General features: G+C 34.5%; 1 protein-coding gene across 2 annotated transcripts in view; it reads left to right on the forward strand.

The window, feature by feature from the left end:
• Positions 1–22,138, forward strand: part of ADAMTS6 (ADAM metallopeptidase with thrombospondin type 1 motif 6) — a 133,983-nt gene that overhangs the window by 4,585 nt on the left and 107,260 nt on the right. Inside the window, exons 3-6 of one of the 2 annotated variants that reach the window (XM_066569280.1) lie at positions 4,025–4,193; positions 9,377–9,594; positions 10,108–10,191; positions 10,687–10,832. In XM_066569280.1, coding sequence (XP_066425377.1) covers positions 4,025–4,193; positions 9,377–9,594; positions 10,108–10,191; positions 10,687–10,832 — 617 coding nt within the window. The remainder of the gene's footprint in view (positions 1–4,024; positions 4,194–9,376; positions 9,595–10,107; positions 10,192–10,686; positions 10,833–22,138) is intronic. The other variant, XM_066569281.1, reaches the window with a different exon arrangement.

The following is a 22,138-nucleotide window of genomic DNA, read 5'->3' on the forward strand; positions in this document are numbered from 1 at the left end:
AGTTTTGCATGGTAGAAAATTTTGTAATTTTGGGCTGAAAAGGTCTGTAGTAGGAACTGTTTTGAGGCTGTTGTGGTCCCAGGTAAATGGCTAATGTAAAACATGCATTATTTCCATATATGTGAAGTTCATGCATTGCATGATGTTTGTGCTGGACAGCACAGTTATCTCCATCCAAACAGAAATGATAAAGAAGAAACAGGTAGGTGACTGTTAAGAGCATGAGCTTACTTTTTCAGTGGGGAATTATTTTGCTGGAAGACTTAATGTTTGCTTCGTTTATTCCTAAATACATATATTTATAAATGACTAATATTTTTCTTAAGAGTTAGTTCATTTGAAAGCCATTTTTACTCTAAAGAATGCATCTACTTTTGTAGATCATAGTTTACATATACTGTGATATTTTTGACTGTATGACCCTGAAATAATTCTGTATCAGGGTCTTTAAGGCTATCTTTGATACTCATATGTTTTTGCAGTACATCAGTATTTAGAAAATTATATACAAACTGTCCCTATCCTAGTTTTAAGGTTTTAAGTTTTTGTTAGATTCCATGATGTGCTGTCTCAGGCCAGGTCACTATTTTTTTCATCTTTGAGAGCACAGTAAGTTAATGCAATCTTCTTCCTTGGTAGTATAGCCAGCTGTTGACATACTGAACAACACTGACTCGTTTTCAGAAGTTTCCATTACTAGTACTTTATATTAAAGATGGATAAACATAAAGCCTAAAGAGATTCAAGGTATGGAAAAACTGTGAAACTATAGTGCTGTGTGGAAAAGGCATGTGCTTACTTGTCCCCCATAATTCAGTTGGTGTTTGCAACTGATGGATGTCCCCCATCTGAAGGAGGTTAAGGCCCTGGCTGGACAGCCTGACAGAAAAAGATTCTTTTTCACAAATTCAGGGGAACTCCATGTGGATTCACAGATTTGTCTGAGCATGTCAAACTGCTGGAACCAGACCTTGTATATGTTAGCATGAGTTGGCAGTCTGTAGTGAGATTGGATAACACAGGACCTCAAACAATCTGTTTTAGATAATAATCTTGGGAATGTTCCTTGTAGTAACATACTTGGTGCATTCAGCTTGTTTCTTATATCCATGGTATTATGTCAAAACCTTTTCTGGTCATTCTTATGTCTTAATGATATTTCTGATGCTTTGGGGCAGAAGTTTAATTTATGAACTCTTAAAATACAATAGCAACACTTAAAAAGAAAATGAAAATTAATTCATTTTATTAATTCATATTATTTAATGCTTTAAATGGGCATTATTTCAAACTCCTTTTTCAAATGAAGTTCTGTTTTCCTCAGATAGTGGATTATAAATCAAAGCTGATATTTAGAATGTTGGTTTGGATATAATAGTACACTTCCCACTATGTATTAATCAGGCTTGGCTGAATACATAAACAATGCCACTATCTCTAGCCAAATGAATTTTTGAAACTTAGAAAATATGCTGGCCATCACCAAGGTACTTTTTAGTTGCAGTATTTAGAGTGCTTCTTAAAAATCAGTCATTTCACTGTTGAATCATGGTGATTCATCAAGACTGGTTGCATTAATTTAACACTGGAAGAACAGTTTTGTTTGCAAGCAAAAATACTGTTAGGCTTAAAATGGTCTACCTAAGCCAGGCTTATGGGAAGGGCATATGCAGGGTCGTTGTGTTTCCAGTGCTAAATTGAATCACTTGTCTGACTGCAGCAAATGTTTTCACTTCCTCCTTGTAGTTCTATGTTAAAATTTATTTGTAGTTCCTTAACTAAGTGTTATTGAAATGTCTTTTCTTAAGCATTTGCCCTAGCATTTGGGCAAATGACATCAGATATCAGCTAGGCATTGGAAAAAGTGGTGATGCTGTCCTTACCATTGTCACTGCTGGTACCTGAAGGAACTGTGACCGTTGTTTGCAGATATTCTTTAGTTATTTGCAGGAGCAAATATGCAATTTGTGTAGAGAATTAGTGCTGCAATTAAGAGTTTATGCTTTTTGAATGAACTTAGTTCTGTTGAGGTAGTCTTGCCACTTATAATTATCATTTTCAGTATCTGATATAATAATCTCATTTATGCTTAGACTTGCAAACATGGTTGGACTTGAGTACAGACAGGAAAGATGTATGCTCTGGAGGAATTTAAGTTAGGACCCACTCTGTCTCAGAGACAGTGCTACTGATTGGATGGAATCTCTGTCTTCTCAGGCTTGGCATGAGGCAGACAGCCTGATGGTGTTGGCCAGAACCACTCCACAGGACTCTCTTCCTGTGGGAACATAATACCAGAGCTTACAATGGCTCAGGATTCACTTGAACCCAGATGTCTGACATGCAGACTGGATGCAGTCCAAACTGTCAAGGTTCTTTCTGCATATCTGGCAAGCCCAGTTACAATTTGTTTTATATTTTCAATACTGTTTAAGCAGCAGTATACCAGTAAATTATTTATTTTCTAGTAAAATCTTAGACTTCAAGTTACAAGAAGGCATTGTAAGAGGAATTTGATACTGGCATCTTCCAGGTGAATTTAGACCCTGATGTTGCCTTCTGAGTTAATAATTGAGTTCATAATGAAAAATACCACCGAAGAGAAACACTTATTTTTGCATTCACAATGTAAGGAAGGAGTAATTGAAAGCTGCAGTCTGTTCATACATATATTTTCACCATTTATAATAGAGTTTTATTTGGAAAACCCTTGTTTCTGATGTATTGCATAGGATTTTTTATTTTGTAAGTTTTATATGTTGTTTCAGAAGTAAAGAACTGTACGCATTTTATGTACAAAACAGTAGCAGGACAAGAGCTTTGACCAAGAGTAAAAAGACAAACTCTGATATTTGAAAACAGCTTTAGGATTTTTAGAGGAGATACGGAGTAAGTTGTCTTAAGACTGATCATAGAGGTCTTAAAAAAAGATTCATGTGTAGTATTTGTTTCACAGATACAAGGTGTGGTAGAAATTTGTGATTCATCAAGTCAGGATATGAATGTAGGAGTTCCTGCTTCCAGGCTTCTGTCTGATGGGTTGCTCTTCCCTGTATAGAAAGTTTGTACATTCAGAATTTTCTACATATGGGTATCAGAATTTTTTATTTAGTGAACATTGGGGTAGAGTCTGTCAGGGCTTATTCCCCAGTATTTCTATATCTGAAAGGATCCAAAACCTGGCTTTTCTGCTAAAGTTCAGTTTTAATTGCTGAAGGTTCAGGAAATTGCATAGTTGGCCTGAAGTCTCCCCTTTCTTCCATAAACCACTTCCTGTTTGGAAGAAGCTGAGTTCACAAATGTGAAAGTTATGAGAATAGAATATCTACTATTCTGTACTGCAGTATGAGGAAAAAAAATATTCATTTGTTATGGAGAATGAGGTCTAGTACAGTCTGCCATAACTCTTGTTTGCTAGATTTATGGCAACAGTTTTTATGGAATAAATGCTTTGTAGACAGTATAACTTAAGTTAATATAAATAATTTGATTTCTATTAACTAGCTCAGTTTTGGGATTGTGTCTGGATGTAAAATAAAAATGGTTTCTTTGAATATGTGTTCTAAAATTAATCCTTCCTTGTGTTTGTCTTTGATGAAGTATTTGGCTTTAAGCATCTAGCAGTGTGGCATCACAGAGGGATATTGGACTTGCCATTTATACCATTTTGGCTTGGTGTAATTTTTAATGGATATCAATCATGTCATTTCGGAACATCTCGGTGAAGAGATTATTTGTAATATTCTGAAACTATCTCTTGTTTTTTTAACTGCATCTACCAAAAAAAGGTGAAAGTTTTCCACAAATAGGACAATGATAGTTTTATTTTTTCTCACTGTATTGTTTATAGGCACCTACTCTGCTCATACTAAATCAGCAGCCGAGAGCTGGCTCATGCACTGTTTTATGTGTTAGCTTCTAGCTGTGGATTTCTCCACAGAGAATGTTTTTTAAAGCTAAGTTTTGTGATAGTAGTTCCATATTGTCTATTGTAAGCTTTTGTTTTCTTATTTGCTTCTTTAAGCATGGAGTCATTGCTACAGAAGATGATGAATATTTTATTGAGCCTTTAAGAAATATAACAGAAGATTCTAGTAACTATAATTATGGGAATGGTCATCCTCATGTTATATACAAAAAATCTACCATGCACCAGCAGCACCTCTATGATCACAGTCACTGTGGAGTCTCAGGTAAACAAGAATGAGTGTCATTCCTTTTAAAAAATGGTAATTCGAGATGTATTTTAAGATCTTGCTTGTTTCACATTTAAGACATAGTGAAGAATGTAGCTATGAGAATCTTCATTCTGGGTGATGTAATGTCTTGTTGAAAAGTAGTTTTGATTTTTTTCTTTTTTTTTTCAGATTCAGATTGAGAATATAGTGTATTTCAAAAACTAAGACAGCAGGAATGAGTCTTGTTTAATGCCTATATTGTGTACAGTGGTAGAAATGAGCACAGGCTTACGCAAAATATGAATAAATGTACTTCATTTCCCAACAGGAAAGCATGCTTGAATGACTACATGTTACAGCTCAGTGCTTAGTATGTGTTCAATCTCATTTGAAGAAACTTGATATGCAATAAATATGTCAGCATTATGATTATCAATACATTTGGAACTGAGTCCATATCTTTCTTGTTTACAGAGGTTTATAGTGTTTTGGTACTTGTTTTTGGTCCAGTTGTTTGACATTATTCCATTATAGTCAAGTATGTGATTTATCTGTGCCTTATAGGCAGGATTATATAGTTTTGATGGAGAGATATTTTCTTTGTAAAGTAGTTTTAACTCTACAGATACAGGTTTTGAGTACTCTGACATAACCCTTGATTAAACTGAAAACTAACTTCTTGAAGACGGCATGGAGTAAATCTGACAAGTTCTTTTAGAACACAAAAGTAATTTTTTAACGTGCTAGAAAAATGTTTTAACCTTGTCAATTGTTTATATTTCAGTAATAGCTTATAGTATTTCTATAATTTTAAGAATAGTAATTCTTAAAAGTTCATTCATAAGCAGTTGTATTCCATGAAATTCAGTGCATGGGACAGACTGACAATAACTAATCTTAAAATAAAATAATAGTTCATTGATGTAATTTATTTTAGCTTCTTTTGGAGTTTATAATGTTTAGTGGCACCAGCTGTCTAAGCTTACAGTACAGATTGTCTGCAAGATCCATTCTTGGGAGATAGCTTTTTCTTGAGTGTTTCAGTTAATTGTGTTTATGGAATGTCAGACTTCATGTGTGTAACTTCTGTTTTAGTTTGAGAGCATTATTCAATATACATGCTTAGAGTATTGCAAAACAAATCTCTTAAATGTTACTGCCTGCTAACTGATTGTGAAATAAGGGTACTAGTATATGTTCATTTTCCTGGGAGAGCTCTCACTTAAGCTGCTTGAAATAAGTGGAAGGTTTTGAAATGTAGGTACATGTAATTTTTACCATTATTATATCCCTACAAAAAGAAAGGATCTTGGCCTCTGTTGGATCTTATCTTCTAGAGTAATGCTTCAAAGTCATTCTCCTCCAAGCCATGAAGCAGAGGCAGCTGCTTTTGTCAGGTTGTGTTCAGTTATTCTGGTGGTATCTGTTACATGGATCACAGGTTGATCAGAGCTATACATATTGCATGCATTTTTTGTAAAACATGGTATAATATTTAGCATTTATTACTTAGTATAACTGATGGTACCTTTTTTCTTGGAAGCTCCTGTGCATTCCCTCAGCTTTCATAGCCTGAAGTCCTTAATTATTGAAGTACTAAAGTATTGCTTTTTACAAGCCTGAGAATATTATGATACTCATTCATCTCAGTTTCTCCTTTTCCTGTTGTTCTGTATACTATTTCCACTCCATTAAAATGTCCAAAAAATTCACTCTCTGCCAAGACTGCAAGGTCTTGCTTTTCCAGATGACATTCTGTTTTACCCTCATGGGTAACAAAGCCTTTTAAACTCATTTTCTTACCACTGTTGCAGCTTTATCTTAAAGGGAAATAGCATACAAAGCATCCTGAAATGCCTAAAAAAAAAGGCTAAAAAATAAAGTCAAATATTAATTTTCAGTTTTGCAGCTTTCACACCGAAGGATTAAAGCCAGGTATTCAGTGATGTTTAGGGAATTTGACTGGTTTTGGAAGTTTTGAATAGTCCAATTTTGTCTTTTAAAATGCAAACATCACAAAGCTGTAAGTACCTTTTGGCAGTATATGATTTATTTTGTCTGGAGACTGATTTTAACTTTGCCTTCAGAACAGTTTTCCTAGCACTCTATGCAGGGAGGAGTCTGCTTGAGAAACTGTGCCACTATTCATTGTTTGTCAAGTTTCCCCTACTGTAACCTAGTTTATTTTGTACCTCTTCTCCATCAGGGAAATAGTCAGGGTTTTGAAGTGTTGATAGAGACAAGGGCAGTGTAGTTTCTGACCTTTCTGAGAAGAATGACAATAATAGAATAGAAAGTGGAGTACAGAATTTGGTGAAAGCATGATCAGAATTGATTTGGATCAGTAAATGATGGGCCACTTCATAATCAATGGTAGAAATATGGTAGGTAATGCAAGAGGAGAATTGGAGAGGCATGAAGAATCAGATGAGAGCACAGGATACATTTTCATAATTTAAATTAGATTTTAAGCATTTAAACATAAAAATGTTCAAAATAAAATGTTGAATTTGTGTTTCATGCATGTATTGTCACCAGTTAATTTTGTTAATTTTATTAAATATAGCTGAAATCACTAAGGCCTTGGTAAGAAGTTTTCCACTGCCAAATTCGAATTGCTTCAATGGGGTTTGAGATCACTGGATTATCTTGCAAAATGCTGTATTTGTATAGGATTGAGAAACAACAAAAATTGACATATGAAAGCTGCAGAGTGGCAGATTATTTCTGGATAGTTGTCCTATTTTTTTGATTTATGTAGTGATTTCACTCATGTCAGACTTTACAGTTGGTATATTCTAAAATATGGAATAAAAGCTTGTTAAAAGCATGAAATAATGGTGCTAAAATATTTCAAAAAAACAGCATAATGTTTTGTTTTGAAATATTTTCATAGTTGCATTTAGCATAAGTTTGCTATTACATTTTAAGATATTTTTCCGTTTGCGCTTCTTTCTTTCTACCTTTACCACCACCCAATGTCTTAGATGACTGACTTAGGAATACTTGTGTACAGTAGTTGTGAACTCCATGTCTACATGGGTTTGGATTTCTTTTCAGTTGCAGTTTAAAACCTAATTTCACATTTTTGCAATAATTATTTTGGGATCAATTATAGTATTTTTCTGTGTTTTTTTTCTTTATTTTTCCATTTATTTTTACCTTTCTTTACTTCCTTATAATTATGTTCAATGTTAATGGAGCTTAATTTTTTTCTTTTTTAACTTATGAATGTGTTGAAAGAATGATGTTAAGTTGCCACATAACTATTTTCACTAAATAAATAATATATCTTTATTTATTGATATATTTTAGGAGTTATACAATTTTGAGATCAGCTGAAGCCTAAGCTTCTCATCTGATAAGAAAATGAGATATGGTTGTTCTTATGGAGCTCTCTGAGACCTTTGTTTGAAAGATAGTATGACGATCGTTCCAAAATAATATTTTTTTTTCCTCTGAAAGTTTTATGTTTGAAATCAGTAGGTTTTAAATCTTTAGAATAGTTTGCATGAATTTTGAGTGAAAATGTTGAATTAATGTGGAAGCAGTACTTTCTAAAATACTTCAAGCACTCCAAGAGCATCAGAAACTATCAGCATTTGTTATTTGAAAAAGAATGAATTTTAAAAAAATTTAGTAGAGTAGCTGTCAGAGAGAATGCCAGACATTTCTAAGACAAATAAGTATGATGAAAGTCTTTGAACAATTCAAGCAACTTTGAATTTTCTAGAATAGAGGTGAAAACCAGGAGAAAGCTTAGTAGTCATTAGAGAATCCAAACCAGGCTTTAATACTCTGTACAGGATTTTTTTAGAAAGAATTATAACCATTGGAGAATGAGGACCATTTTGTTACTGGTGTTTTTATAACTAGCAGGTTTACTTAAATTTTTTGACTTTTCTAAAATATGCGCCTTTTAGAGCCAATACCATAGCCTCAAAAATCATGAAACAGTGCAACAGTAGGAATGCTGAAGGTTTGTATTCTTGGTTTTGACCTGAACATACATTCTTTGTGGTGTAGTTTTTCTCTTTGAAATCAGTGTGCTTAGCTGACTTGCATAAAGCATTGGTTTTTTATGGGAGGTTCTATCTCTATTCATCCTTAGCTGACCCTGTTTTAGTAGAAGTAATGATGCAAGAAAATTACTCATTTGAGCAGTCCCGTTCAGACAGCCAAAAATGCATCTATTAATGTTGTTGTGCTCATCTGTAAATACCAAGAATAACTTGGATATTTTGAAATCCTATTTGGATAAAACCAGACTAACAATATACTTTGCTAAATTTTAGCTTGAGATCTTTGCTGGCTCTTGTGGAAAAGGGATATATGATACACACTAAAAAAGCCAAAAAATTGAATCCATCCTTCCCTTCCTTTGTAGGGAAGGATGGATTCAATTTTTGTCTGAGGACAGGAATTAGAATTCAAAGTCATCTTGTAATGTTTGTTTTGCCAATAATTACAGCTCTTTGGATTTTTAATAATTTATCTCTTGCACAGAAGAAATATTTTTCTAAATATTTACCTGAAAAAAACTCCAAAAATCAACATATTTAAACTGAAATTTTTGTTGAAATAACTATGGCAAGTATCCCATGTCAGGCCATTTAAAACTTTTATTACAGTTAATTCACAAGGTAGATAAAATATATTATGATAAGTTTCTGAAGTGAAAATTTATTCATTTTAGGCATGTAAGCCTAATTTCCTAAAAATTAGACTTTTGCAGGAGGGAAAAAGCTTTTTAGTGTGTTATGAGCATGTTTAATCCTTAGTAATCAGATAATTTTTACAATTATTTTGGATTTTTGGTTTCTAGTATTTTTTTCCAGAGGTTACAGCTGTTCTTGTTCTTATTCTTAAAATTCTGATGTGTTCTTGTGGTTAATTATAACTAATCTTTAATAGTAATATGAATGTGCAAAATCAGACATATTAAGAGAGGATTTTTGCTTTATCATGCTAATTCAAATTTAAAGGGAGTTGAGATTATTGGTGCTCAAATTTGCCTTTCCAATATATAAGTTAGTTAAAAATAATTTAGAAAAGAAAGAAATTTAATTTTTCTTTGCCTCAAGAAAGACTCATTTGCTAGAAACTTGGGAGATGGCAATCTCAACATAAACCATCTGCATTTGAATGAGTTTTACTAGTGACTCCCTCTCAAGTATTTTAATTGTTTTGGCTCCTAGAAGACCTCACAAGAAGCGGCAAACCTTGGTGGATGAATGATGCATCTGCTTTTCCAGCTTCACGTCCAGTCAATGGCACAGGAAGTAGTCATAGTCGACAGAAGAGATCTGTGAGCCTTGAACGGTTTGTGGAAACGCTGGTAGTAGCAGACAAAATGATGGTGGGATACCATGGACGCAAAGACATTGAACACTACATTTTGAGTGTAATGAATATTGTAAGTTTCATCCTTCTCCCTTGTTCTTATCAATGCCTATGTGCTGAAATGATAATGGACCTATCAAGTGTTTATTTATTGCCATGAATGATGCTTAATATAAGTACTAGCTTGCAGAAATGAATAGTTTAAATACTGGGAATCTTGGCGTTTTGGGAAAATGTCAAGAAGTGTGTTGTGATCACTTTTAAATTGTTGTCTTTAATTTTGAATTCAAATAATTACATTCAGATTATACAGTTCTATTCTGCTTATATTGACACTCTAGATGCTCATTGTGCTGGATGAATTATGAAACAAGGTATAAACAGTTTCAACTGAAAAGCGTGACTTAAAAAGGGGTTTTTTTTTAACAGAATGGTCATTTTTTTTGGTCAAAAAATAACTTATATTTAGGTGACGTACTTTACATTATGGAACTACATGAGGAAATTGGGCTAATTTTTAACTATTTAGGAAGCAAGTTGTGTTTCTTGTCTGACTTTGTGCCTTTTCTTATTTTCTGGAGGTCAGGTTGCCAAACTTTATCGTGATTCCAGTCTAGGAAACGTTGTGAATATTATAGTGACACGTTTGATTGTCCTCACTGAAGATCAGGTAAGAGCTGTTGTGCTAAGCTTTACACCTTGTGAAATACAAGTTATGTTATTATAGAATGTAGAGTTATTTAAATATAGATTGAAGTGGCTGCCTCTGAGTTCAAAACCTATCACATAATTTTTCACTGCTTTAATCAAGATGAAGCAGTTCAAAGGAATATTCCTTGCGTATCATCTCAAAGATATGTATTCTTACTTCAGGTGACTATTATTACACCTTCGGGGATGTCAGTTTTATTTTTAGATCTGTATTTTGATTTATTTTTTTTCTGTATTGACAAAATTATTATTAAAGTTGGAGCAGAAAGAATGATGGTTCAGTAATACACAGCTGAACTTGGGGTCAGATTTTACAGAAATAAAATTTGGCAAGAAGATTTTATTCCTAGACACCACTGCTTCTAATTATAGTCCCATTTTAGTTTTCAAAAGGCTTAACAACTGACCTTAGTAATTTGTTTGGAACATTTCTGGTATGCATGTTGTATTGCAGCCAAACTTGGAGATAAACCACCATGCAGACAAGTCCCTCGATAGCTTCTGTAAGTGGCAGAAATCCATTCTCTCCCACCAAAGTGATGGAAACACCATTCCAGAAAATGGGATTGCCCACCATGATAATGCGGTTCTTATTACTAGGTATGGTCATCATAAGTATTGTGTTTATTTTATTTCTTGTAGCTTTCTTGTTCTTAGCATATATATGTCTAGAGGCTAGTTGCAAAATAATATATTTGGTAGGTAACCTTTAAAGGAGGAAAATGAATAGATGGGTTGTCTTAAATATATCAGATTATTAAAGTTTAGATTAAGAATTTGGAAAAGTAAGATCTGCAAATCACTTGCTTCTGCTGTTATTTTCACTTGACAATACAAAGTATTACAGTAGAAAAGATGAATCCTATTGAACATTTTATACTTTCATAATTGAAAAGAATTCATAAGATTGCAGAGAAAAAAAGAGAATGAAAAATGTATTGTTAACCATGTAAAGTGTTTTTGTAAGAATTTCAAGCCAGAACTTCAACTAGTGTAATAGTATTTCTCTGAAAACAGGTTCTTGCAGATTCCAGCAATATGAGACTCTGCTTTGTAGCTGGTTTGATTTATTATGCTTAATTAAGATGAGAACTGACAATTTTAATAGGTAGTTTCAAAGCCTGCATATGTGCCTATTTGTTTGCTTCTATTTCACTGTTACTCTGATAAATTCAACATAACCTGCACTGTAATCCTGTGATCCTGATAAAGGCATTTGTGTTTCTCCCTTTGCAGTTTGGTGTAGGCAACTGTACTTTACCAGAAGATAAGTCTCATTATTATTTAAGGATACTATTTATTCTTTTTTGTTTTGTTTAAGTAGCAGCAGGTTCATATGCTCTTTTTTTGATTAGGATCTTTTAATTGTGATTTCTGCTTTCCAGAACAAATTCTGTACTGCTTTGTATGTAACCTATTTTTTTTCTGCATTCACTGCAGAAAAATTGAAATAGTGGTTAAAATAATGTATCTTTTGTATAATTTTGCATAGCATTTGTGGAAGTTGTTTTTTTTTTTTTTTTTTTTTCCTGAGGGAGGTGGTGTTTTTTCTTGGTTTTGTTTTGCATAATGAACAAATATATTTGAGAGGAAATAGAACCTAGTGAATCACTTGTATGTATTTTGTATTAATATTTCAGATATAATTACGTATGATCCTAAATAGTACATAGTAAAAATCAGAGTGATTAAATGCTAGAGTAATTCAGAAAGCTTTTAGATTTCAAGAAGTGTAAAAAAAAGATTAAACTCTGATACAAATAAATCAAATGCAATGAAAAATAAAATAGTTGCATTCTAAGGTCTTAATTTTTCACAGAGGCTTTTGTTTATGATCAGTTTTGTGCCTATAAGTAATACCTTCACTAGGACTTTTGAAGCAGAATATGTGATCACAGCTTTGCTGCACATGAAACTTTCACTGGTATAATTTAGACAAGTGAAAAGGGGTAATCCTTGGGTGGTATCGTTGTGTCAGTTGAAGCTCTTTAATGTACCTATGCCTAAGTTGTATTGGCAACTCTGTATTTTTACTGCTACAGCTGACTAACCTGACACTTTGTTGGTGGTAGTCGGCATTACAAATCACAGTTGTTGTCTTTTGCAGCTGTGCTTTAATGTATTTGATTACTGTATATTCTGTACTGGCTTCCCTGATGTGGTAGTGTGTTCCAGTGGGATGTTCCCAGTGTAGTTCCAAACAGATCTGTGTTTCCAGACAAAAGCTTAAGCCAGTGTTAACTTGCAAGCCTCCAAGTGTAAAAGGAGCAAGTTTTGAGAGAATGTGAGTAATAGCTATTCAAAATAACGTTTTTTCATCAAAAACCAATAAATATGGAGGACTTTTTATAGTTATTCATTATGGGGGCTATAATTATCTAAGTATGTAGCATGTGTATGCTGTCTTTTAAAAGGGATGTAAGAATTTTATAACTTCCTAGTTTTCTTCTAAGAAGTTTACACCTCCAAGAATATACCTATATTTTAAATCAGTGAAGTGCCTCAGTGTTGTGCCTGCAGGCTAGTAATACCTACCTTTATAAAGTTCAGTTATAAATGCTTTCACACCAAAATGCTTATAATAATTTATTTATATAATAATATAATAATTCTGATTCTTTAATATAATCACAAGGGCTGCACTAATCAATTTGAGTGGATAAATCCAGCTTTTACTGAAAAGTGCTTGCTATCCCAGCTGTTACTAATAAAATGAATCAGGTTATGTGAAGAATCACTAGTTCTTTTTGGGGTTGGAATGAATAAGGACAAATTTATATTCCTATTAATATGTAAATCCACTACTTTAATAATTCTAAATGAATTGCTGAAATGTTGATACACTTGTTTTCATTCTCCTGTGTATCTTTCACTTGAGAAACCAGATTTAAGGCATTATATGAGAAAGAAAAGGATATGGCTATGGTTCTTTAAAATCATAATGTACTGGAAAAGTCTTTAATGACCACGTCTATCCAAAGGAATTTGAGCCTATACTACCGAAAATTAGGATACTTTTTAGTCACTCCACTAGTATTTTGAAAGCAGTTTCCTGAGTCTATCCCACTGATGCTCCTCTACTTTGTACAGAGTAATTACATTTTTATTGACTTTGACACTGGAATCAATTTTTTGCTCATTGTGTGTACTTCTACTTTATGGAAAGTAGGAAAGTTTCAATTCAACATTATGAATAGTTTTGTGTTGATTAAAACCAGATTTTTTTAGTAAGTATTGATGCATTTGAAAATATTACTGAATCCTATCTAAGTATTTAAGTTTGCAGCTACAACAGTCTTTATCTGAAATGTGGGGCAGAGGATTTAAGAAAATGAGTCATTCTTTTCAACCATGTAAATTAAGACAGCACTTCACCTTTTCTTTGCTATCCCTTCATGCTGCTTTTAAAGATGTCACGGTCTGAATTGGGAAAAACAGTATTAAGGCAGCACATTCTCTAGGAGCATTTGCTTGACCAATGCAGAAAGACTTTTGTATCCTGAATAAGCTGTATAAGACTTTTGTATCCTAAATAAAACCAGGTAGCCTCACTAGAGTGGAGGTATGTCAAACTGATCTCTTAAGTCCCGCAGAGGCGTTGCCATGCCTACTAAGCCACCAGTCTTTGGACAAGAGCCTGCCTGTGTTTGGTGTGCCTGGTCTATAGGCTGTGGTTCTGCAGCCACCCTGCAGTCTGCTAAGTGGGTAGGGAATTTGCAGAAAACTTCTTGTTTGCTAATTAAAAATACACAAGCCAGAGGCTGGTCTAAGTAAGACCTTATATTGTGGATCACCTACATTTTTCCTGTAAGAGAATATATTTAGGTGTCAGAATTCAGTGTTTTCTGCTGAAATTATCCAAGTTTGGTTCTTGGAGGCAGGTGGAAGTAAAATACTAGGCAGACAGACTTGAACTATGAGGTTGATTATTGGTGTAATGCTGTTAAGACAATGTCGCCTTTTTTTTAATGAAGATTTTAGATAAACCTAGTGAATCCTTAAAATTATTTTGTACTACAAAATAATAAAAATAGGAGAAAAACTTGAATGGATGTCTAATCTCAAGTCCTTTGATAAAGATAGAGCTCTTGCATTTGGTTTCTGTGTTCTTGCATCATTATGTGATAATCTTGCTTTTTAGCACAATGTCAGATTATTAAATTTAAAAGCCATAATTTTGAGGCTTGTGCATCCCACCCCATCTCTACCCCATTGTAGAGGTATCAATTTGCCTTTTTGAAGTTAGTTCTTATTTGGTGATTTGTTTTTTGAGCCTTCCTTGGTAAGCTGCTTCCTCTTTTTGTTTCTTCAGAAACTCTTTAAGAAATAGGGTCTCCATAGATTGCAAACCCACAAAACTTAAAAGCTATAGTGTACAGCTATTATTTTATTTTTATTTATGTTTTTGAACTAAGCTTCCTTCCATTTTGATTAGTTGCTTCTTTCTCTTGATCTTAAAGATCATGAAGTAGGAATTGTGGCATTCCTTAAGAATGCCTTCATTAACTATACATTATGAACAGAACCATTCCTTTTCCTGTGTACCTACATGGCCAGAAGGTTGGATTCTAGGTTACACTCTGCAACAGTATTGAGAAGGTGAAAAATTTTTTAAAATTTTTTTTTTCCTTTAGCCTGGAAGAGTTCTCCAGTGCTACATTTCTCTAAAGCTCAAGAGGGTTAGTTTGATTTGTCCAGGTACTAAATAGTTGTTTATCCAAATGATGTGTGGCTGACTCTCTAAACATTGCAGCAATGGAGTGTTTTGCTGCTGAGATGGAAGATTACTTTGCCTCCTGGTGTGCTAGTAGATCAAGTAAAAACCTGTACCGGATGGGCCATAGAAAGGAAGGTTTTGGGGGGAAGTTGAGGTGTGTGTCTCTAAAGGGACAGAATCTAATCTGTGAGATGCAATTGTTTTAAACAGAGAAACATTTGAAACCTCAGTCACTTAAGGAAACAGTACTTCTCAAAAACTGCTGAATGTAATGTCATCTACTGTTGGTAGTTCACACACCTTGACTTTGTTTTACGTTTTAAAAGGAAAACAAATTCACTATGCTTGACAAAATCATTAAGATCTCTTTGCAGCTAGGGTGCTTTTATGGAAACATTCTTGCAGAAAACTTACTAGACTTAATTTTAAGACTGTAAACCTGTGTGGTTTTATGTAGATACACCTTCTGAAATTCTTGACTTAAATACCTTGAAATACAAAAATCTTTTACTTGGATTGAAATCCACTTGAGCTAAGTTCTCAAGTGGTTTACTGCTTTAGCAACAATTACTTCCACAGCTCCACTAAACTGATATGCTCTGTTGGAAGGATCCTTATTTGATTGAATAAAGAATGAGAGCTGTAGATGTTTTTATTTTGATATAAGCTAATAATTGATATAATATCAACTTTGATAATTGATTAAGTCAAATACACCTCGATTTGCAGGTTGTACTGATGAGAGTAAAAATGCTCAGTATCCCAGATGGCACATTTTTTCTATTTGTCTGGGTCCTAAGTGGGTTTGTATGTTAATGTTGTGAGACAGTGAATGAGCTCTCTCTTAATAGACAGTTGTATTTTTGCTGGGTACTTGCAACTAGTTAAGTAGGTGTACTGCTAAGCCATGTGATATGGCTGCTATTGGCATTAACACCAGTATGAGCATGCAGCATTTCTCTAGCAACACTATTGAAGCCCATATGGGAGGCATTAGCATTATTACATGGTGGATTTTTTGAGTGTTTCAAGGAGAGAATTTTACAGAGCTGGGTTATGTTTATTGTATATGCATAAGATTAATTTCATGATGCTTCAATCAGTTGTTTGCTCATTCATGTGCCCTTATGGGTAAGGGGCACTTCCTTTTGTCTGTGAGATGCAAACAATGTGCAGGCCAGTGCTGCCAGTTTTTCTTAGGATACAGAAAGTATATTTAAATGGCAGCAATCCTAAACCCTTGTAATTCTTGTGGTTCATAATCTAAGAACAGAAATGTTTCTGACATTGCTGTAGATACTCAAGAGGAACAAAATGTTTCTTGTTTCGTTTTGCATACCTGTGTTGAGCTGACCACAATCATGCCTTTAATTTTTTTAATAACATTAGAGTTTTTAGGCAGCCAAGGATGGTTTTGTAGTTGCATTGGCCAGATAACAGTCCTAAAAGAAAATTTGTTTAATGGATACTCTTTTCCTTTTGCATGTCAGTTGCAAACCTATAGATTAGTAGTATATTTTTGTTCTGTAATAGTAAGTAGCATTGCCCCATCAGGTTCTGTACTAGTTAAGGCATTGGGTAGCGAGGTGAGGCCAACCAGCCGGGACTCTGCACATTCCTTTACTCCTGCAGGTCCGAGCTTATTATGCTTCTTTTCTGAGGCATTTTCCACTTTTCTTCTGGGCTTCTTAAGTTGTTGCAAGATTCCTGTTTTATACAAGGTACTCTTGGTACTCTTATCAAGCTCCATGAGCACAATTTCGTAGCTTTGTCTGATAAATCTGTAGATCCAAAGCATTTCTGTTCTCATGTAGCCTTGTCTTGGATCCTCATCCTGTGGCTAGTTCCTCAGTTTGTAAGAAGAGCTCCAATTTCAAGCAGTAATTCTGTGTCTTGTTTCTTACTTACTTGACTATGAAGTCCATTAAGCAGTTTTCACCCTTGTTTTTTGTGTAGCCTTTTAGCTTTTTCTACTGGAGTTCATTGAGATGAATTTAAGCCCCTGACAGGAGACTATGTTTCCTGATTTGATTTTTGCACAAAAATCATAAACGTGTCCATTGACTTGGTTTTCTTGTCACCACATGTAAGATTGAGGGAGAGGTTTGAAAAGCAGAGAGGCATATATTGTCCCTAGTGTCTGTCTCTGTAGGTATATGAAAGGTATGGAGCCAGCTTCCAAATAGTAGCACTAAATTCCCATGTATCATTGTTTACAGGGAATTAAAGGGGTCCAAGAGGAAAAAATGTATCCGCATATTCAAAATGATGTATTTGGGGAAAAAACCCAAACAAAATTGAAGTCTTCTAGGGCTTTGCTCAGCAGACTGAGGAAAGTGAGGCATTTTATGTTGTGTACAGTGCTTCACATAGGAATGTTTATTCCAGGGTTTCTATACAGGATGCATTCCTCACACTCCTTTTTAGAGACCCACTATTGACCACTTGAATCAGTCACGTTGCTAGATATGGCACCACTGTCATAGCTTTTATATTCTTACTTCCGTGTCAAAAACTTTTGGGGGTCTTTGCTATCTCTGCTAAGGCATATTCTTTGGAATGATGAGAGATTGATAAAAGAGAAATTGTGATTGAGATATGTGGCATAACAACTGTGATCTAGTGTGTAGATGATTCACTTTAGGTAAATCTGGGTCTAGAGCCATGCTCCACGATTGCAAGCACTGTGTATTCTGTGTGAGGGGGAAACCTACTCAAAGATCTCAGTGAAGAATTCTCTATTACCCATTTTCTGTCTTTTTGTGAGGTGAGAGTCTGTAGGCTGTGACATGACAGAAATCAGTAGATAAAACGGGCAATAGAAGAAAATAGGAAGTAGCTGGAAGTAAATGAAATCCCTTGGCATATTATGTAATTCCCCTTTCTGTGATAGTTATAAACATGTTGGGTGGGTTTTTTTATTCCCCCATCTCATGTTCGCAGGATAAGTTTTTAAATATTGTTCAGGTGTCCACTCATGGCTGAGAATTTTTTTATGAGTGCTTTTTTGTTTGGTTGGTTAATTGATTGGATTTTTTTGAGGGGTAGATGGGGGTAAATTTGTCTTTAAACTTTATTCCTAGATTTTGTAGCTGAAGGGAATCAAATAGGCTCTGTGGGATTTGAAGGAACTCATGTGGAACAATAAAGTAGCTAGAATGTGAATCTGAAAAACTGCTTATTGCATGGCAAATGTCAACCAGCAGGTTATTTGCAGCTAATTAACAAGCACAACGTGTGAGTGGAATGTTTTCTAATTAATAAAAAGGCTGTTGTTTTTAATTTCTGATGCCATTAGTTGACTCTTAGTGTACAGCTGGTTAGTTACAAGATGTGTATTCTGATTTAGTTCATAAAATTTTAGTCTGTGAGGGTGAAAGGATGGAAAAGGTATACCCAGAGTTTGCCTAATCCATTCCAGATGGACAAAATGTGTTCAAACTGTGCTTTATTTAATACCAAATCCAGAAAAGTGACCAATGTCATGGAGTTAAGCTCAGATTTTCATGCTCTGCCTTGAAGTCTGAAAGCTCTTTTCTCTCTCTTTTTTTTTTTTTTTTTTTGTTGTTGTTGTTGTTAGATTGGTTAAAATAAATGGTACCGAATAAAAAGACTCAATAAAAATAATGTTCTCCTATCTCAACTGAAATAGGCGAGACGGAAATTTTGGGTGTAATCCCACAAGTTTATCTTAAGATGTCTCTCTGAGGGGAGCTGGTTAGACACCTGGTGATTTTCTGAATTGGAAGATTTGAGAATATCTACCAGCACACAGGATGAACAATGCAACTCATAACTGTCCCAGTTAAAGTCTTCCTCTAAATGTGGCAGTGAAACTTTTGGCAATTAATAATGCATCAGGATAAACCCATAAAATACCAAACTACATGTGCTGCTGATAGTAATGGTATGTTAATGCTTTCTGTAGTTTATAAATAATTTTTTCCATTTGTACACTAAACTTACCAGAGAAAGAAAAAAAAAACCCAGTGAAAAATACCTTTTTATGTCCTATTCTCCCCCTCCTTTTTTTTTTTATCCAGGCATTCACCTTCTGAGTTGCACAAAGGGTCATAAAACTATTCAAATTATAGTTTTTTCCAGGAAATGTTTGGTGGTAATAGTTTGGGATATCTGCTAGAACACTCAGTTACTGCTTGGCCAGATATCTGACAAAGGCCTTTCTAGCAGTTTCAAATGTTGTATTTTGCTTTTTTTTTAATAAAGTACATATACTTGTTTAAAAATATCTCATTTTTAAGTTTTCTTAGTAGTCCAAGTAGAATACTTACCTTCTTCTATGTTTTTCCCTTCTCTTGGGGATGTTATTATTTTCATAACCTACAATGACTGACAGAATAATACATTTGCCAGTATTTGAGTATTTTTTTTCTCATTCTTAACAATCTATAAAAACATATTAGGCTAGTTTATTCCCTGGATTTTGACCAGTTTTGGATTTTGATCTGTTGCATAAATTCTGTCTCTTGCCGCACATGAATATCTATGTACTACAATTTCATGTTTTCTTCACATTTTAAACGTGAGTCTGGACTATTTAGCTCAACTTTACAGCTACCTTTTATTAGATTTGTTATGTATGAGTACATTAAAAACATGGTTTTAATTAGGACACTGGTTGTAAATTCATTCTTTTAGTGGCAACATCATATCTATTTAATTTTAGTATTCACTATTCTCTAGTTTCTGATAATTTACTCCAATCTTTCTAATGAAGGGCATGATTCTTTATGCTTTGAGATCACTTGCAGCATGACCATTATTTTAGTAGGATCTGGATAAGATTTCAATTTGAGTTTCTGGCTATTTGATTTTAATTATGCAAATAGTGAAGTAAAACCTAAACTGAGCACTGTCTGTTCCATGCTGCTTAAAACTTTCTGAAAAACATTGCAGTGGAATAATGAAGTAATGTGCATGAGTGTCTCAACCTTTTTTAAATTAGGTATGGTATTTTCTCTGAAGAGCTACCCATTTCTGTATTAAATTAATGGATTTTATAAACTTTCCATCTAATTTTTAAGTATATTCAATGTGTTAAGTGTACTTTCCAAAGTGATTAGCACTACTTACAGTGGGTTTTTTGGTGATTTTTTTTCCCTTGTTTGCTTGCTCTCAGTGAATCTACAGCAAAGAAGTGACACTTCAAGGGAAGTGTCTGGAAATTTTCTAGTTATTTTCAAAGAACAGGTGTGAATAGGCAGGAGCAGGATATTACAGAGTCATCTCAAGTAAAGAAATAAATTGAATTTCATGTCTGCAATTGTAACTGTTCTGTTTCACTTTCGTAGTGTATAATGAAATGTAACTTTAATAGCTATTAAAATTCTGACAGACATGGATGGTGGAAGTAAAGAAAAAATCTGCAGTTAAAATTATATACTTGAATATTTTGTAATTGCCATGCTGGACTAACCACATGTGCAGGGCTAATTGGTACTGAAGTTGATTTTGAAATCAGATTTACTAAACAAGAGATAAATTTTTTCTATAAACTCATATAAAATCAAAGTCTTTTGTTTTCAGCTCAAATACAAATATTTTAATGAATGAGAAATTTGATATAGAAAATAAGAAACCACATTTGTTCACATATGATATATTCAGAATTCAATTACTGCCTATGTTGCATTCCCATTTATTTGTGAATATGCGTTCCCAGTTATTTCCTTGACTGGCATTTCTACTTTTCTAAAGATACATGTTTTACAGTCATTACTGTATGAACTAAGTGTAAGACACATGCTATACAGTCTTTGCTATATAAAGTTAACTCTGGAAAATATGGTTGCTGGAATATGAAGACTGAGATAACACTGAGAACTAACTGAAATTCTGGTCAAACCATTTATATTGTCAAAGCCTGTGAAAAAGCAGTGGTCTGGCAAACTGTAAAGAATTACATGTGCAATTGTAAACACATTCAATGACTAGGAAGTCTGGTGTAGATTTACTCTTTCATACACTATATTCTAGTTCCTCCTACCTTTATTTTTTTCAGTTCTCTTTTATTGCTGCCGCATTGACCTATTATCAGCAAGTGAAATTGTGGCAGTAGGAGTATTCTGAGTGGGAATATACTCCATAGTTGCAACAATTTTGGGGTTTTTTAATGCTATAATTCTTACTGATTTCTAGACTTGTAAATCTTTGAACTTCTGATTTGGCCTTTCCTTGCTGTATGTCTTCTCATCAATCTAATGGGGGCTTGCAATAACAATATTATCAACACTGTGAATAAAAAAATCTCTTCCAATACTGTATAATTGAGTGTCATTCTTAAATCACTAGTCATTCATTAAACACCCAAACATGCACTTATGCCAAATTCTAGATACTCCTAATTTAAACTACTAATATGCACTATATGTAGTATTTCAAGTCTGTATTGAAGCAGTCCATGACACCTGCTCTCCTGTGGGCTGATGGGGTCAATCTATCAGAGAGGGAGAAGAGCGTCTTCAGTTATAGGCTTGCCAGGCTGGTGAAGAGGGCTTTAGGCAAAAGTTGCTGGAGGAAAGAAACCTCAATTCATTCCACTCCTACCAGTTTGATCCCAGGGCCAGCAAGACATGCCCAGAGTTTGGAGAGAGACCAGAGGTCAGGACAACATGTGAAGAGCAGCACAAAGGAATTCCAGCTGCTCAAGCCAGTAAATTGGCTTCATCCTTCACCAAGAACCTATTTTAAGTACCTCTGTGCTAACACAAGTAGCATGAAGAGTAAACAAAATCGAGTCCTGTGCATGCTTTCAGAGCTATGGTCTTAGCAGTGTCGCAAAGATGTTGTGGGATGACTCCTATGACTGAATGCTGGAATGGAATGATGAGGCTGTTTCACAAAGACAGACAGTGGAGACAAGCAGAGGGTGTTGCCTTCTGTGTCAGTGACCAGTTGGAATGCACAGAGCTCTGCTTGATCATCTGTGGAGAGCTAACTGTGAGTTTACAGATTAGGATTTAAGGGAGGGCAGGTGACATTATGGTGGGGGTCTGAACAGGAAGACCAGGTGGGTGAGGCCCTCTATAGACAGATAGGAGCAGCCTTATGTTCCCAAGCACTGGTTGTTCTCACGGAGACTTCAGCCACTAAGAGAGCTGTTGAAGGGACAGCACAGCGGTAGAGTACTGTGGGATAAAGACTTGCACAGGGAAGAGTGGCCCAAGAA

The sequence above is a fragment of the Molothrus aeneus genome, chromosome Z, assembly GCF_037042795.1.
Source record: "Molothrus aeneus isolate 106 chromosome Z, BPBGC_Maene_1.0, whole genome shotgun sequence".
NCBI classification, from domain to species: Eukaryota; Metazoa; Chordata; class Aves; order Passeriformes; family Icteridae; genus Molothrus; species Molothrus aeneus.